This window comes from Neomonachus schauinslandi, chromosome 16 (genome assembly GCF_002201575.2).
Source record: "Neomonachus schauinslandi chromosome 16, ASM220157v2, whole genome shotgun sequence".
NCBI lineage: Eukaryota > Metazoa > Chordata > Mammalia > Carnivora > Phocidae > Neomonachus > Neomonachus schauinslandi.
Genome location: NC_058418.1, coordinates 18,626,920 through 18,644,933, shown reverse-complemented (window position 1 = coordinate 18,644,933; position 18,014 = coordinate 18,626,920). Strand labels below are relative to the sequence as shown.

The following is an 18,014-nucleotide window of genomic DNA, read 5'->3' as shown; positions in this document are numbered from 1 at the left end:
GGGGCGCCTGGGTGGCTCAGTTGGTTAAGCGACTGCCTTCGGCTCAGGTCATGATCCTGGAGTCCCGGGATCGAGTCCCGCGTCGGGCTCCCTGCTCAGCGGGGGGTCTGCTTCTCCCTCTGCCCTCTTCCCTCTCGTGCTCTTTGTCTCTCATTCTCTCTCTCTCTCAAATAAATAAATAAAATCTTTAAAAAAAATAAATAAAATAAAAATAAATCTCCAAGTGATTCTGTACAGTATGATTATACTCGTAATGCTGGACGGAATTGGGAAGAACAGTAGGTCTCCACATGAACAATCTTTGGCTGTGGTCCACACAGATCAAAGTCATATTCAAATACTATTTCTTTGGCTCTTAAGAACTGACCAGAAGTACAGGAACTGACCACATGCTGCAGCCCTGTGTCCTCGGAGACAGGATGGATTTCTCGAAAAGCATTCCCCCCCCCGCCTTTCATTTACTTATTTTCACCTCATTCCACAGAGGATTCTGGGCGTTTTCATCGCAGTACTATGAGATCTTGGGCATCCTTGTTTGTTGCTGTTTATAACCTTAGACTTATATGACAAAGGTAAACAAGCCAAATGACAGCTCCCATTGGCAAAATGATTTTGAAGAGTCCTTTTAATATGCTCTTGCCAGAAAGCGAAGTTGAGTGTCCCCTGCCTGTATGGATGTGTTAGGCATATAGAGATGTACAAGGAAATATACAGAAATGAAAATATCTGTGAAGGTGGTGGGATTATGAGTGGTGTTATATTTTTATAATAAAATTTTGAATGCTTTTATCATCTAGAAAGTATTACTGTTATTATAATATAAATTTTAACACTGAGGGTCTCAAGGTATAATGAGAAACAATTCCAGAACCTTCTCCCCTAAAAGCAAAGCAAAACAGTTTTGGAATCCTACCCTACGGAATCAGAAGTTTTGAAATGTAGTATCAAGACACTATAGCCTTGAGGTTAAGAGCACTAACTATGGAATAAGGTACACCTGAGTTCAGATCCGATCTCATTAAGTTCTTCAATGTCTCTGACCTCAATGTCCTTATCTTTGCAATGGGAGTAATAATCAGGTATACTTCATCAGGATATCAAAATAAAACTTTTTCTGGGCCAGGGCTCAATAAATGTTGGCTGCCACTGCTATTGTTATTTATCAAAGTACTTTAGAAGTCCCAAAATCAGATAATTGGGGAAAAGAAACTATATGAAAACATTTACCCCATTAACTTACGTAAAATCTGCTAAAAATCAATTTGAAGGTCAAAATTAGATACACTTGTCAAAATGACAAGGTAATACAAAGATCAAGTACAGATGGCTTATCTGGAAGTTGGAATCTATGCATTTTTAAAGCCAAACTTATTGAGGTTTAAGTTAAATACAATAACATTTGCCCTTCTCGGGTGAGCAGTTTTGAGTTTTGACAAAGGTATGCAATCATGTAATGACCACCGCAAGCAGGACCACATTTTCATCCCCCTCCCAATGTGCTTTCCTTCCCCCCACCCCCAGGCTCTGGCAACCACTGACCTCATTTCTGTTCCTATAGCTTTGCCTTTTCCAGAATGTCCCATAAATGCAATCTATACATATTTGAGAAAACAATGCTGTGAAACTTTTTAAAACCCCTCTTTTTTAATGTTATTTTATTTTAAAGATCTTACTTATTTGAGAGAGAGAGCGAAAGAGAGAGAGCACAAGAGGCGGGGAGGGTCAGAGGGAGAAGCAGGCTCCCCACTGAGCAGAGAGCCCCGGCGTGGGACTGGATCCTACAGCTCCGGGATCATGACCTGAGCCGAAGGCAGTCACTAAACCAACTGAGCCACCCAGGCGCTCCTAAAACCCTTCTTAAAAAACATTTTGAGGGCGCCTGGGTGGCTCAGATGGTTAGGCGTCTGCCTTCGGCTCGGGTCATGATCTCAGGGTCCTGGGATCGAGTCCCGCATCAGGTTCCCTGCTCAGTGCAGAGCCTGCTTCTCCCTCTCCCTCTGCCACTCCCTCTGCTTGTGCTCTTCTATCTCTCTGTCCAATAAATAAATAAAATCTTTAAAAAAAAACAAAAAAACATTTTGAAACATAATTTTTATATGGTGATCCGTGGCACACAGGATGTTACTGGTCAGTCACAGGTGGATTTTGTTTAACCCAGGTGACATGCCTTGGCTTCTAGGAAGGCTGAACAGGTTTTCTGCTACTGTTGAGCGTCCAAGCTGAAGTTCTCTCTGTGGCTACCCCCGCAGATCGCGTTCTCTTCCTTTCTTTCCATTTTAACTGAAAAGTCTAATAATGGATAACAGAAATGAATTTGGGCTTGCTGAACTTGAGACTGAACTAAAAGACTGTATGGAGCTATAGGTGAGAAGCAACAGGACACGTGGGGAAAGTTTTTTATTTTCAAGGCTTCACATGTTCTAACAAATAAGGACTTTTTAAATTGTAAGTAAAGCTGGGCGGGACCGGTAGAACATAAGAATGAAGAGTCAACTGTCCTTAGCTATGACGCAACTGTGTCAAACAAAGTGACTCACTCTCTCATGACCAAGTGGCGCATTAACGGCCAGTGCTACTAGGGGATCACTGGGCACACTTACTGTTAGTTGCACTGTGCCCCTGGCAGGACAGGCCTGCGCAGGGAACTCTGAGAATATGCCAATCGGTTTGGAGAGTTCCCGACACTTGCTGGCTGTGACCTTAAATAAATCACTCTGACCTCTTTCTTGCCCATTTTTCTGCACAATTGGAGGCTGGATCCTTTGTGACAGGCATTACAGATAATTTTCCCAGTTTATTATGTCTTAGACTTTTTTTTTTTTTTTTTAGATTTTATTTGACACACAGAGAGAGCGAGAGAGGGAATACAAGCAGGGGGAGTTGGAGAGGGAGAAGCAGGCTTCCCACGGAGCAGGGAGCCCGACGCAGGGCTCCATCCCAGGACCCTGGGATCATGACCTGAGCCGAAGAAGGCTTATCGACAGCCACCCACGCGCCCGTCTTAGACTTTCTTAGGCTGTTTTTTGTCATGATGAAGTTATAAATATGAAGAGAATGTCCAGTTGACCAATCTTTTTTCCCCTATTGCTTCTAAAGTTTGAGTCAAAGAGGAATTTACCTGTTTTCTTCTAATGCTTGCATGGATTCATTTTTTTTATCCACTGTTACTACAGCCTCCAAGATGACCCCCAATGATCCCCTCACATCCTGGTATTTTGGTGTAGTGTGTGTCCACATTGAATAGAGAAGACCAGTGTAAAAATAGGATACTGTGGAAATGGCAGGTGACTTCTCAGGCTAAGTCATAAGATGCATTGTGGCTTCTTCCTCTCTCATGGGTCACTCTCTCTGGGGAAAGTAAATGCCCAGTCTCAAAGACATTCAAGTGGCTCTGTGGAGAGGCCAGTGGGGTGAGGAACTGAGGCCTCCGGCCCACAGCCATACAAGTGGGCCATTGTGGAACTGGATCTCTCAGGCCCAAGCAAGCCCCGGCTGATAGGCTGACCACAACGTCATGGGAGATACTGAATGAGAATCACCCCGCTAAGATATTCTCGAGCTCTTGAGCCACAGAAACTGTGAGGTAATGTTCATCATTGTAAGCCACCAAGTTTCAGAGGAATTTGTTAATTGCAATAGATTAATATATCTGCAAATTAATTTTTCCTCTGAGCAGATCACATTAGATTTGAATATATTTGTATCCCTTTTGCTACTCCAGAGTCTATTCTTTGCTTCTGTTCTTGTTCTTAACTACAGTTCAGATAACTGAGGTTACAGGATGTGATCTGTGGATACATACATAAACTGGTATCACATAACCACAGAGCCTACTAGGACTAACATAGCCGTGTGCAGTTCTTGAGACTGTTCTGCATTGGTTAAGATCCAACCAAAGTATACCACTTTGCTACGCACTCTAGAACCTGGTCATCTCACTCAGGAGTGACCAGCCTTTGGGAAAAGTAGCTGATATCAAAATATAAACATTTTTTTTAATCTACAAAGTGATGGTGTTATTTTACAGTGAATAGTGTGTCCCTTAAGAGACTTAACCACTCTGTCAATAGCTTCTCTTCTGTGAAATGGCAAAAACTATTTCCACCTGATGTGGTTTTGTGAGGATTATACAGCTAATACTTACAAAGTTCCAAAAGCCTCACACACAGTAAATGCTTAATAATATCATTATTATTACAACTTCTAGGATTGAATAACCATTATTTCAATCTTCCAAACTAGAACTTAACTCCTCTCTCTTGCTCTGCATATTCAACCAATTACCACATTACATCAAGTCTACCTCCTAAATACTCTGTAAATCATTCCCTTCTCCCACCTCACCCTCTCCATGGTCACTCTCCTAGTTTAGGCCTTCATTATTTCTTGTCTAGCACAGTCCATGGGCCATCCAATCAAGTCACCATGCTGCTGTTAGGGTGACCTTTGAAGATATGGACTCAATCATATCACCTCCTTTTACAGCTTCCCATGACTCATAGCACTGGAATCACCCAGGGAGTCAGGGAGTGTGAAAATACAGGCTCCAGGGTGCCACTCCAGACTCTACAATAGATTCTGAAATGATGGGTCTCAGAGCAGAAAGCCACATGAATCTGGGAAGCAGTTCAGGAAGGGGTTCCCCAACTGTGGATTCTGTGGACTCAAGGTAGATGAAAGCTGGTAGATCCTCCAGTAGGCCATGTGTCCTCCCTTGGCCTCCGTATGTGCTTTTCTCAGTATGTGGACCCGTTTTTTGTTTGTTTCTGGAACACAGTCAATACTGGGATTTGCACCTTTAGAAAATGCTGCTAACAAAAACCAGCCCGAAAACTGGCAGTGTCATCTGTGGATTCTCCCCCAGGAAATAACTGACATAAAAATGGTAACTCTTAAATGAGGCCCACCAAAAGAACAGTATATTTCATCCAAATACATAACAAATGTCATAATAGCTATTGTGGGAGAAGCTGTTGGCAACTGATGAGGAGTTGTAAATGAGAAGATTCTGATTTAAACAGGCTCTAAGAGATAGTAATGCCAAGAGATAGTAATTCCAAGAGATAGTAATCTCTTGGAAGTGGGAGTATTACAGCCACTAAGAAAGTGAAGCAGAGAGAAATTCCCATCTCTAGGCCTGGGTTAAGCATCTCCCATGAAAGTGGAAATCATCAAATGACCTCAGATGCTTAAGGTGGTCCCAGGTGCCCTGACAATAAAAGGTGTCCAGAACACAACACAGATCACCCTGAGGAGCAGGGACGCAAGGAGGGCCTTTCGCATTCAGGCTGTGCAGTGGGAAACTCATAATTTGGCATCTGGTTCATCCATCAGTTCCTCATTGGTGGTATCAGGTGAGCCGGCAAAGCTCAGAGACCTACCCTTTGGACCTCCTTCTCTGCCAAAGTTATACACGTTGGTGTCTAGCCGTGTGGTGCAGGTATTAAGTCTTAGTTCTTCGGGGTTTGGTGGGGTAGGTGTCACCAGGCCTGGTGAAATAACTCCATCGCATTTTTACCAAGACAGGTCATTCCTGCTCTCCGTCCGAGTGTCCCGGGGACGGACGATGGGGCCCTCCTTTCAGGCGGCTTGAACGACAATCCCTCGCAGGGGGCAGTGACAGCCTTAGTCCTACGAATGACCCGACTGGGAACTAAGGCACGAGAGGAGGTGCTGGTTCGCCTCCGCGCCACGCCCCTCCCACAGGCAGGCGCGGGTGGAGGCCGAACTGCCCAAATTCATCGGCGCCCAGTGCGCGCGCCACGCTTCAAGTTCGTCCTATAAGGCGCGGGCCTAGGTCCCCAAGCCCAGGACAACCGCTGGGGGCGACAGAATCGGTGCGCAGGAGCTCCTGCCGCGCCGCAACCCGGAGCCCGGAAGCCTCCCGCCGCCCGCCCGCCATGAACTCCTCCCTGCAGCCGCGCGCCAGCAGCTGGCGGCGGGCAGCCACCATCCTACTGGCGGCCGGCTGGGTGCGCCCAAGCCCCGCCGCCCCGTCGCTGCCCCCCGAGGGCTTCCGGCTGCTGCTGCTGCAGCGCTCCGAGAACCAAGGCTTCTTGCCCGGGGCGCACGTCTTCCCGGGGGGCGTGCAGCACACTGCAGACTGCTCGGCAGACTGGTTGCGCCTCTTCGCGCCGCACCACCAGCCGCCGCTCTTCGGCCTGGGCCCCGCACGGTCGCGGCCTGCCTCTTTCCCAGGGCTGCCCGACGCCGCCGCCGACGAGGACGCCGCGGCGCTGCCGGATGACGTCGCCGCCCGCATCTGCGCCATCCGCGAGACCTTCGAGGAGGCGGGCGTGCTGCTGCTGCGGCCCCGGGCCCCCCTGCCCGCCGTGCCCGAGCTGGGCCGGGCCCTCGCGCCGCCGCGGGGCCTGGACGCCTGGCGCGACCGCGTCCGCCGCGACCCGCGCCACTTCCTGAGCCTGTGTGCGCACCTCGACTGCACGCCCGACATCTGGGCGCTGCACGACTGGGGCGGCTGGCTTACGCCGTTTTCGCGCCGCGGCGGCCGCCGCTTCAATACAGCCTTCTTCTTGTGCGGCCTGAGCGAGCCGCCGCAGGTCTACCCAGACTTGACCGAGGTGGTGAGCTGCCAGGTAGGGCGTGCTGGGCGGGAGTGGGGACCCACCGGAACTTGAGAATGAGGGCGCCGGCCAGCAGCCAAGGCCCATCTGGAATAAGCCCAGCATAGAGAGGCTGATTACAGGTGTTCTTCCCTCTGTCATGGGTCTACAGCTGGTGGACCTAAGTTTAATTATGTCCTCGAGAACATACTTTATGTGGTTTCAGTCTTAAATTTATTGAGACTTGTTTTTGTTTTGTTTTTTTCTAAAGATTTTATTTATTATTTTACAGAGAGACACAGCGAGAGAGAGAACACAAGCAGGGGGAGTGGGAGAGGGAGAAGCAGGCTTCCCGCTGAGCAGGGAGCCTGATGCGGGGCTCGATCCTACCTAACATCGTGGCTTAGCCTGGCCGACCTCAAACGTGCTCAGAACACTTACATTAGCCTCTGGGCAAGATTACCTAACACAGTCTATTTTATAACGAAGAATTAACTATCTTATGCAATTTATTGAATACTGGAAGTGAGCAACAGAATGGCTGTATGGTACAGAGTGGGTGTAAGTCTGTCCTTTGTTTACCTTCAGGATCTCATGCCTGATTGCGAGCTTGCTCATTGCTCCTGGGCCAGCATTACCAGTAGTGAGTAGCTAGCTGGCGGGGGAAAGATCAAAATTCAAAAGTAACGTTTCCACGGAATGCATATGGCTTTTGGAGCATCCCAAGTTTGCGAAATTGTAAACTGAACCAAAGTCTAGTCGGTGTAGCTTCCTCAGAGCCATAGACCTAATAAGTGACAGAGTGGGCGTGGCACTGAGGAAGTCCGGCCCTCAGCCCTACAGGCCAAAGCCAGGACCTTGGTGAAGTGCTCTCTGCTTTCCTCAGCTTCATAGTCCCAAGGCCTTACTCTGCCTCTCCCGTGGGAGAGGGCCCCGAGGGAGATCCCAGGAGTTGTACAGTGCTGCTCAGATGCCAGGCTCCTTCCTGTGCGCTTTACCTGCATTAACTCATTTCATGTCCACAGCAGTTTAATTATGTCCTCGAGAACATACTTTATGTGGTTTCAGTCTTAAATTTATTGAGACTTTTTTTTTTTAAGATTTTATTTATTATTTCACAGAGAGAGACAGCAAGAGAGGGAACACAAGCAGGGGGAGTGGGAGAGGGAGAAGCAGGCTTCCCTTATAATTTATATTATTTATAACATAAATAATATATTTAAATATAATAAAAATACATAAATATAAATACTTTAAAGTATGTTTCTTGTAGGGCACCTGCGTGGCTCAGTTGGTTAAGCGACTGCCTTCAGCTCAGGTCATGATCCTGGAGTCCCAGGATCGAGTCCTGCATCGGACTCCCTGCTCAGCAGGGAGTCTGCTCCCTCTGACCCTCCCCCCCTCTCATGCTCTCTCTCATTCTCTCTCTCAAATAAATAAATAAAATCTTAAAAAAAAAGTATGTTTCTTGTAGGCAGCATATGGTCTTGCTTTTTTTTTTTTTAATCAATATGACAATTTCTACCTTTTAGTTGGGGTGTTTAGATCATTTATATATGTTTATATATTTAAGTATTTGTATTTAATTCAAGTCTACATCTTGCTTTTAGTTTTTTTATTTGTCCCATCTATTCTTCACACTGTTTTTCTTTTCCTGACTCCTTTTGGATTATTTAAGTATTTTTTAAGAACCTTGTTTTATCTCCATTACTGACTTATTAACTGTATCTCTTTGTGATTATGCTAGGGTTTGCCATATATAGGTTTCATTTCATGTATCATGTTAGAACCTTACAACGTTACATTTCTCCCCCCATGTGTTAGCTTTTGTTGTCATACATTTGACTTTTATTGTTATTATGAACTCTACAATATACTGATTATTTTGCCTTAAACAATCTTTGAAAGACTGTGAAAATGAGCAAAAAATGTCTTTTATGTTTACCTTCATATTTAACATCATTAGCACTCTTCATTCCTTTGTGTAGATTAAAATCTACAACTGGTTTTTTTTTGGCCTGAAGAACTTCCTCTAATAGGTCTTGTATTGCAGATCTTCTGACAAGGAATCTTGTAAATTTTGTTTATCTGAAAAATACTTTATTTTGCCTTCATTTTTTTTTTTTTGAAAGGTATTTTGGCTGGGTATAGAATTACAGGTTAACAGTTTTTTTCTGTCAGTACTTAAAGATGTTGCTTTGGTATATTCTGCCTTGTGTAATTTATGATGAGAAGTCTGCTTTTAACTCTGTTCCTCTGTATGTAATATGTTTTGCTTTGGTTTGGTTTTTTTGGTGTGTGTGGCTACTCTAAATATTTCCTCTTAAGCATTGGTGTTCATCAATTTGATTATGATGTGCATGGTTTTCTTTTTGTTATTTATTCAGATTTTTTCACTTTTCCCTATTTTCTGGGACTCCAATTACACATTTATGTTGGACTACTTGATAATGTCACTGATACCTTGTTCATTTTTTTTTTTAATATTTTCTCTCTGGTGCTTTATTTTGGATAGATTCTATTGCTACGTTTTCAAGTTCTCTCATATGTAGCATCTAGCCTGCTGTAAATACTATCCTATGTATTTTTCATTTCAATTAGATTTGGGTACCAACCTAACAATATCAAATCTCTGATTGCCTCTGGAATAAACCTTAGGAACCCTGACCTTTGTCTTCCACAGTGGTCATCTCCATCAGAGGCAACTGCGAGTTTCATATCAAAGGAAATTTGGTTTGCACCTCCACAATTCTATGAAATAAGAAGACTGGGAAACTTTGCCTCTCTCTCTGACTTGCACAAATTTTGTTTGGACGGTGCATCGGAAGGAATGGAAAGATGGCTGCCGATCACATTTTTAACTGCTGATGCAGTGCTCCAGCTTTTACCAGGTAAGTCAGTGAAGCATCAGTGCTTTTTCACATTTAGTATTCACATTCAGTGCACGGGGCTGTATGGCAGTATTGCCCAACACAGAGACATGAATTATCATCTGTTTTACACAATACAGCAGTTTATTGAGTAAGGTCTAATTCTATAAAATATCCATAGTGTTTATTATAACCAAAAGTTCTGATAATTCACTTTATACACACACACATACATTTATGTAAGTGTTTCCCACACATTGACAAAGTTCTTATATATTATCTCACTTTTTTACATTTTAATTTTGAATCATGAGAATAAACTATGAAGTTGAGAACTTCTGTCTTCAAGTACACTTTATTAAGAACTGGATTTGTGAGCAATTGTCAATTTATTTGAACTGGGGAGTTCGTTGGTAGTCGATTGTTGGGCAAGTGCCAGGCGGGGGTTTTTATGGCAGTTTAGAGCAGGGCTTTGTGACCTGTCTCCTGGCTCCTTGGCTCAGTTCTCAGAATAGCGATGATATTTGTTCCTCATCTTACAGTGGGATAGTTTAGTGCTTTTGATGTGTAAAGGTAATTTCTGTAATTTAACCTTAAAATTGTTAGAACAGCCCACATTGAAACCCAAAAATATATGGATATCAAGGCCAATATTAGTATTGACTAGGAAAAAGTGAGTCATGGGCCAGTCTAAAACTGATAGGTCGTGATGAAAAAATACCAGTCATAAATATTTATGTGCCCAAAGAAAATTCTTGGCTGGGGAATGGGGGGGTGGGGGATGTGGGTATTAAAAACACAAGAAAGAAATTTAGGTAAGCTCATAAAATTAGAGTTACTTAACACCTATCTCAGTTCCAAACACAACATAGATGAAAATAAATACCAATGTGTATGTCACTAACGTATTGGAATGTTTTATAAAATAACACTGTGGAATCAAAATATTTTTCAGGAGATGAGCTGTACTTAGAAGATTCACAATTTTTAGAAAATGTTATGTCCTCTGAAAAAAAGACTGAAGAAATCATGAAGGAAGGCAAGACATTTCACCGACTAGTGTTACACAACCACCATGTGTATAATCTCCACGTGACTATCCATTCGAAGTATAAGCAGGTTTATCCTAAGACCTATGTGATAAGTAAGAGCCATTTGTAGAGTACTGCTTATTTGTACTTGGTTGACTGCTTGAAGTTGTCCTGTGGAATACTGAGGGTTGACAAGACTTGCTTGGAGCATAAGGACCTGCCCAGAAGTTATAGTACAGTCTTTCACGTTTCAAGTGCATTGGAGCACTTCCTTGCTTATTTCATTCTTCAAACCTTACAATATTCCACAAGTATCAATAAAGTGCTAATGATCTTGCTCCCAGATTGAGGAAAAAACCTTTCACAAGGGTTTCCGCTTCTGTATCATTTTATTATCAGAAGTTTAAATAAGATGTCCGGTATATTAGCACTTCCCTTGATGTGTTTAGGAGATGGATCCATGACCCCCTTAGATTTGCTGCTGGAATTGTTGAAGGATGTCTGATTACACAGGGGACAGTACACTGAGCCGACCTTCAAGTGACAGGGTCATTATTTTCTTGTATGTCTTTAGCTTGATGATTAACCTTCAATTCTGTTTACTACCAAATGGCCTTAGTTATTAGGTTTACCAAATGGGAAACCTATTTTAAAGAAATAGGAAGCCATCACAGAAGCCATAATTATTTTTACTCTGGAGCAGTAGCTAATGAATACAAAGAGATTAAAGATCTGTAGAACTAGTCATCATTCAGTGGCATTTTATTAATGATGCTTATTTTCAATATTTTTAATATGGGTAATTTTTTCATGTTCTCTCTTAAGAGGAATACGGTTTTGATTAAAGATGGGAAATGACTAAGACATCAATTCTGTTGCAGATCCTTGACGATATTATGCATCATACAATGAAATTTTATTTTTCATGAAATGTCTTAGTTTTCCTACCTGTAAAATAGAGGTATTGATGAATAAGGTATATGTGTATTACTTGATCTTGGCTAGAGGAATACATCTAGATTAGTGGTTCTCCACTCAGGGCACTTTTGCCCCTCAGGAGACATTTGGCAGTGTCTGGAAACATTTTTGGTTGTGAGAGTGAGATGCTTCTACCACCTAGTAGGGAGAGGCCAGGGATGTGGTTAAATAGCCTACAATGAATAGGACAGCTCTCCACAATAATTATCTGGTCAAGGTTGAGAAACTCTGATCTAAAGTAAAATCTGTTTTCTTCAGTGAATGGTTCCAATATGTAAATTTTGAGAACCATATACTGTTAGTATTCCCTCTGGCTTCTGGACCTACAGAAGTTCTCCTTACTGATTTTTGGCTTTGGGCATAATACTCTTTCATTCTCAGAGAAAACAGAATGTTATAGCTGGAAAAGAACTCACTGAACACCTTTTGCCAGTTAGAAAACTGAGAAACAGATTTACACAGCTTGTTAGTGCCATAACTAAGTAGAACCTGATGCTTTGTCAAGCAGGTGACATCTGTTATCTACCACCAAAAGCAGAAATGGTAACAACTCTGCCCACTGCGCCTTGGTATCATAGTCACCAAGTAAAGCACAGCACAGCCAAGCATTGGATGGAATAATGCTGTATTCACATAGAGAAGAGGCAGAGCAGAATCCACTCCAGTAGTTCATGTCAGGTCCCCACGGCCCGCGGGTATTCCCTCTGCAGCTGAAAGAAGGCATTTGGCCTGCAAACACCCCTCTTGTGCTACAGAAGGACCCCATCTTCTCCTGCAGTGGGCAGATACAGTCGTGGGATTGGCCAGGGTCCTATGACACACGTGCTTACGCAGAGCAAAGGAGGACAACATTGAGTCTGAGACAGGGAAACACATCCCACACGAGGCGATGAGGCCAGCACAGGCTGTGAGGACTCTTTCTGTTGGTAGGGGAGTGTTCCAGGCTCACTTAGGTGTCTGGGAGAGAGTCAGAAAACTGCATGGTACCGCCTTTCCCAACCCTCCTAGCCCTGCACCCTTTTTGCTGGAGTTACGTAATTCAGTGGGTGATTTTAGGAGACGTGACAAAGTAATGTGATGTAGTTTTCTTCCTAACGATGTATTTTTGTCTCTTTCTCATCTGAATGAAACCTTGTCTCCTTCCAAGAATTCCTTTTGGAAGACTGTCCCATGACTTCCTACCTGTTGTGATACCCTAAGGCCCCAACACAAAATAATAGGGCCGTCCTCATGAGCCAAAAAAGAGTGTTTTAGAGCCCAGCTTGCGAGAGTTTGTGGCATTTACCATATGCTCTTTCTTACCTCATGTATTCAAGCCACCTAGGCCTCAGATGCAGAAGCAGGAAGCTGATCACGTGTCCCTACTCCTCCTCCTTTTAGATCCCTTCCTGCCCATGCTGGCATCCCTACTCCATGCCATCTCATCCACCACAGAGCCAGGAAAACTCATTTTCTATGATATTCTACAGTCTCTTGAAACCAAAGTTACAAACTCAGGAATAAATACAAAGTCAGTATTCATTTCCATTACCTACCTTCTTTTGCTGATTCCTTTGAATGACTTCCACGAGAATCCAAAACTGGGCAGGCATCAGCATTTCAAGTTAACATGTCTCGTCCTCACAGTTCTTTATTAATAAAAATAAGAGTGCCCAGGGCGCCTGGGTGGCTCAGTTGGTTAAGCGGCTGCCTTCGGCTCAGGTCATGATCCTGGAGTCCTGGGATCGAGCCCCGTGTCCGGCTCCCTGCTCAGTGGAGAGCCTGCTTCTCCCTCTCCCTCTGCCTGCCACTATGCCTACTTGTGTTCTCTTTCTCTCTCTGTCAAATAAATAAATAAAATCTTAAAAAAATAAAATAAAAATAAAAATAAGAGTGCCCTATACTGTGGGAGACAAAAAGGGCTCAGATATAAGAGGACTTCTCTTCCGAGGGATTTTGGGGTGGGGGAGCCCTCACATTTGGGCATATGTAGTTATTTACTGTCTCTTCTCAAACCTCTATTTTGTTTTTAACTTCTCTGCAACTGTTGGCAGTTTTCCACTCCTCCTTCCTCCTCTTTAACCACTCGTCCTCTCTCTAACTTCTCCTCCAACTGACCCTTAGCTCTTAGGGCCTCTCAGTACCTGTTCTGAGACCCTCTTCTGTCCTTGGGTGAGGTAAGCAACTTCCAGGTCACATCCTTTAAAAAGAAAACTGCTTGCTCTCCACTTTCTCTTTTCCCTTCTCAATGGCTGAACATTATGACAACTGGAGCAGCTCCCTGGGACCCTGAGACAGAAGCCAGGTGTTAGGACATAACTGCCTGCCAGACTTGGGCTGCTCACCTCTTGAATGTTATGTGAAAGAAAATAGAAGCCACTACATTTTGGGGTCTCTTTGTTAAAACAGTTAAGCTTGTTTCCTAACCTATAATTTTCCCTTTTAAGCAGGTTCCCTCAGCACAGTCTTCCCTATATCAGAAATCTACCAGTTATTTAAGCTAAAAATATCAGTCATTCTCGATTCCTCCTTTTCCTTTATATTCAGGTGACTAGCAAGTCCTGTTGATTCTGTTGCCCACAATTATCTTGAATTTCCCATCTTCTGTCCTCTGCACTGCCATCACCTTAGTTGAGCACAGTTCTGTCTTACCTAGCCAACTCTTTAACAGCCCTGTAACCAATGTAAGAGCTAGTCTCTCCATCTTCATTCTTAAAATCATGATGAATTCTCTCCTATTGAACTGGAAAAGTGCTCTTGACATCGAAATGTAAGCCATGTCCTGTCACTGCCTTCATTAAAACCCTTCAGTGGCTTTTCTTCACACTTAAAAACTGAATTTACTGTGGCCTGCAAGGCCTCACCTTTCTCTCTGATTTCATATACCCTTCTCCTTCTACACTCCCATCAGAAGGGTCTTCTTTCTGTTCCTTGATTACTCAAAGTTCTTTCCCACCTCAGGATCTTTGCACATACTGTTGCCTTGAAACAAACGTGGATCTCTGACTTTTTGTTCTTGAGTCTCTCTGTTACTACTACCTCAGGAAAACAGATGAGGATGAGCACCCAACATGTCGATTGTTGGCATGTATAAAAGAAGATTCCAGGACAAAGGGAAGAAAAGCATTATTTAGAGAGAATAAAATTTCCTCAAGCTGAAGAAAAGTGTTGATCTTCAGATAAAAAGGTCCTGGTGCTGTCAAAGGAAAATTAACAAAAATTGTCCAATATCTGGATGATATTTTGAATTTTAAAGATAATGCAGATTTTCAGGAAGAAATAGAGAAGATTGCTCACAAAGGTAGAAAATCAGGCTTCTGAGTGTGTGTCACAGAGTAACAAGATATACTGAGCCGGAAAAAGGATGTGTGTGGTCAGTAATTCTATTGTGTGAAAGTCACAGATACAATTTTCATTTACATATGGGCTCTGAAAATTCCACCTGTTCTGAAAGAATTCACTTGATAGAAATATTATGGATAACTGAGAGATTAATCAAAACAAAAACTTTTTAAGGTAGAAGTATGTGGTAGAAGTCCTAATGGTGAGTGTGGCAATCAATTAAATATAGGAAGTAAATGTGAATAATATGTCTATAAAGTATTGTAAATGTTTTTAAAAATTCATATTTTATAAATTCAAAATGGTTGAAAGACTTAAATGTGAGACAGGAAACCATCAAAATCCTAGAGAAGAACATAGGCAACAACCCTTTTGACCTCGGCCGTTGAAACTTCTTGCTAGATACATCTCCAAAGACAAGGGAAACAAAAACAAAAATGAACTATTGGGACTTCATCAAGATAAAAGTTTTCTACACAGTGAAGAAAACAAAACTAAAAGGCAGCCTACAGAATGGGAGAAGATATTTGCAAATGACATATCTGATAAAGAGTTAGTATCCAAAATCCATAAAGAACTTACCAAACTCAACACCCAAAAAACAAATAATCCAGCTAAGAAATGGGCAGAAGACATGAATAGACATTTTTCCAAAAAAGACATCCACATGGCTGACAGACACATGAAAAAATGCTCAATATCACTCATCACCAGGGAAATACAAATCAAAAATCAAAACTGTGATGAGATACCACCTTACACCAGTCAAAATGGCTAAAATCAACAACACAGGAAGCAACAGATGTTTGCAAGGATGCACAGAAAGGGGAACCCTCTTACACTGTTAGTGGGAATGCAAGCTGGTGCAGCCCCTCTGGAAAACAGTATGGAGGTTCCTCAAAAAGTTAAAAATAGAACTACCCTATGATCCAGCAATTGCACTACTAGGTATTTACTCAAAGATTACAAAAATACTGATTTGAAGAGGCACATGCACCCCAGTGTTTATAGCAGCACTATCTACAATAGCCAAACTATGCAAAGAGCCCAAATGTCCATCGACTGATGAGTGGGTAAAGAAGAGGTGGTATATATATTATATATTATATGGTGGTAGATATGGTTTTGTGATAACAAATAACTGTGTAACTGCTCACTTTGTCAGCATATATACTAAAATTGGAACAATACAGAGAAGATTAGCATGGCCTCCGTGCACAGATGACACGTAAATTCATGAAGCATTCCATATTTTGGGGGATTGAGGGGTGCACTTGTGATGAGCACCAGGTGATTAAAATAAAGACTTAAAAAAAAACCTATGTAAGTGTTTTTAAATGCAAAAGTAGCTAGTAGAATTTAAAAAAGAAAAGTAGGGGCACCTGGGTGGCTCAGTCGTTAAGCGTCTGCCTTTGGCTCAGGTCATGATCCCAGGGTCCTGGGATCGAGCCCAGTGTTGGGCTCCCTGCTGAGCAGGAAGCCTGCTTTTCCGTCTCCCACTCCCCCTGCTTGTGTTCCCTCTCTTGCTGTGTCTCTCTCTGTCAAATAAATAAAATCTTTAAAAAAAAAATAGGTCACTTTTCAAGTCATTCAAAAACAAAACATAACCCCTAAATGCAATAGATAGAAAACAGTGTAAGTGGTAACGAAACAAAAGCCAAAGGCTTACAGTGAAATGATTCAAGTAGGAATAATGTCAACCATGACAATATACAAAAATGGGTTAAATTTATTCAGATATGAAAACTCTTAAGTGTCTTAAAGCCTAATTAACTAGAAAAAGAACCAACCAAGCCCAAAGTTAGCAGATCAAGGGAAATAATGATTACAGCAGAAATCAATGAAGAGACAGGCAAATAATAGAAAAGGTTAACAAAACTAAGAGTTTGCTCTTGAAGAGACAGACAAAATTAACAAGCCTTTAGCTAGTCTAAAGAACAGAAAGAGTACCCAAATCAATAAATTTATAAATGAAAGGGGAGACATTACAACAGACACCAAAGAAATAGAAAGGATCATAAGAAACTACTATGAACAACTATATGCCAACAAACTGGATAACTTAAAAAGGATAAATCTCTAGAAACATAGAACCTACCAAAACTGAATCCAGAAGAAATAAAAAATCTGAACGGACCAATAAGAGATAAGATTGAATCCGTAACCAAAAACCTCCCAAAAAAGAAAAGCTCAGGACCAGATGACCTTACTAGTGAATTTTACAAAACGTTTAAAGAAGAGTTAATACCAGTCCTTCTGAAACATTTCCAAAAAATTGAAGAAGAGGTGGGACGGCTGGGTGGCTCAGTCGGTTAAGCGTCTGCCTTCGGCTCAGGTCATGATCCCAGGGTCCTGGGATCGAGTCCCGCGTCGGGCTCCCTGCTCCGCGGGGAGCCTGCTTCTCCCTCTGCCTCTGTCTCTCTCTCATGAATAAATAAATAAAATCTTTTAAAAAAAAAAAATTGAAGAAGAGGGACTATTCCCAAACTCAAAAGGCCAGGATTACCCAGATATCCAAGCCATATAATGACACTACAAGAAAGGACTACAGGACAATATCTCTGATGAATATAGATGCAAAAATTCTTTTTTTAAAATAAAGATTTCATTCATTTGAGAGAGAGAACACAAGCTGGGGAGAAAGGGAGAGGGAGGAGCAGGCTCCCCTCTGAGCAAGGAGCCCAATGGGGGGATTGATCCCAGGACCCTGGGATCATGACCTGAGCTGAAGGCAGACGCTTAACTGACAGAGCCACCCAGGCACTGCTATAGGTGCAAAAATTCTTTTTTTTTTTTTTTAAGATTCTCCCCATTTATTTGACAGAGAGAGACAGAGAGAGAGCACAAGTAGGCAGAGTGACAGGCAGATGGAGAGGGAGAAACAGGCTCTCCACCGAGCAGGGAGCCAGATGCGGGGCTCGATCCCAAGACCCCAGGATCATGACCTGAGCCAAAAGCAGCCGCCTAACGGACTGAGCCACCCAGGCCCCTAGGTGCAAAAATTCTAAACAAAATACTAGCATACTGAATTCAGCACATTAAAAGGATCATAAACCATGATCAAGTAGGATTCATCCCTGGGATGCAAGGATGGTTCAACAAATGTAAACCAATAAATATAATACATCATATTAATAGAATAAAAGACAAAAATCACCTGATTATCTCCATAATTGCAGGAAAGCATTTGATAAAATTCAACATCCATTCATGATAAAAACTCAATAATAATGTACCTCAACATGACAAAA

At 42.6% G+C, this 18,014-nt stretch overlaps 2 protein-coding genes and 1 non-coding gene across 3 annotated transcripts in view; 2 read left to right on the top strand and 1 right to left on the bottom strand.

The window, feature by feature from the left end:
- LOC110590236 (suppressor of IKBKE 1-like) overlaps positions 1-458 on the bottom strand; it is a 1,153-nt gene extending 695 nt beyond the window's left edge. The window contains exon 1 of the mRNA XM_044911388.1: positions 249-458. Coding sequence (XP_044767323.1) covers positions 249-458 — 210 coding nt within the window. The remainder of the gene's footprint in view (positions 1-248) is intronic.
- Positions 459-5,746: 5,288 nt separating this feature from the next.
- Positions 5,747-11,582, top strand: NUDT19 (nudix hydrolase 19). Its single transcript, XM_021701054.2, has 3 exons — positions 5,747-6,596; positions 9,247-9,454; positions 10,389-11,582. The coding sequence occupies exons 1-3, from the start codon at positions 5,901-5,903 to the stop codon at positions 10,592-10,594; spliced, it is 1,110 nt and encodes a 369-aa protein (XP_021556729.1). The 5' UTR covers positions 5,747-5,900; the 3' UTR covers positions 10,595-11,582.
- A 4,330-nt stretch (positions 11,583-15,912) lies between these two features.
- Positions 15,913-16,019, top strand: LOC123323339. The gene has a single exon (XR_006539342.1). It is a non-coding gene; the product is annotated as a U6 spliceosomal RNA (small nuclear RNA).
- Positions 16,020-18,014: the final 1,995 nt, after the last annotated feature.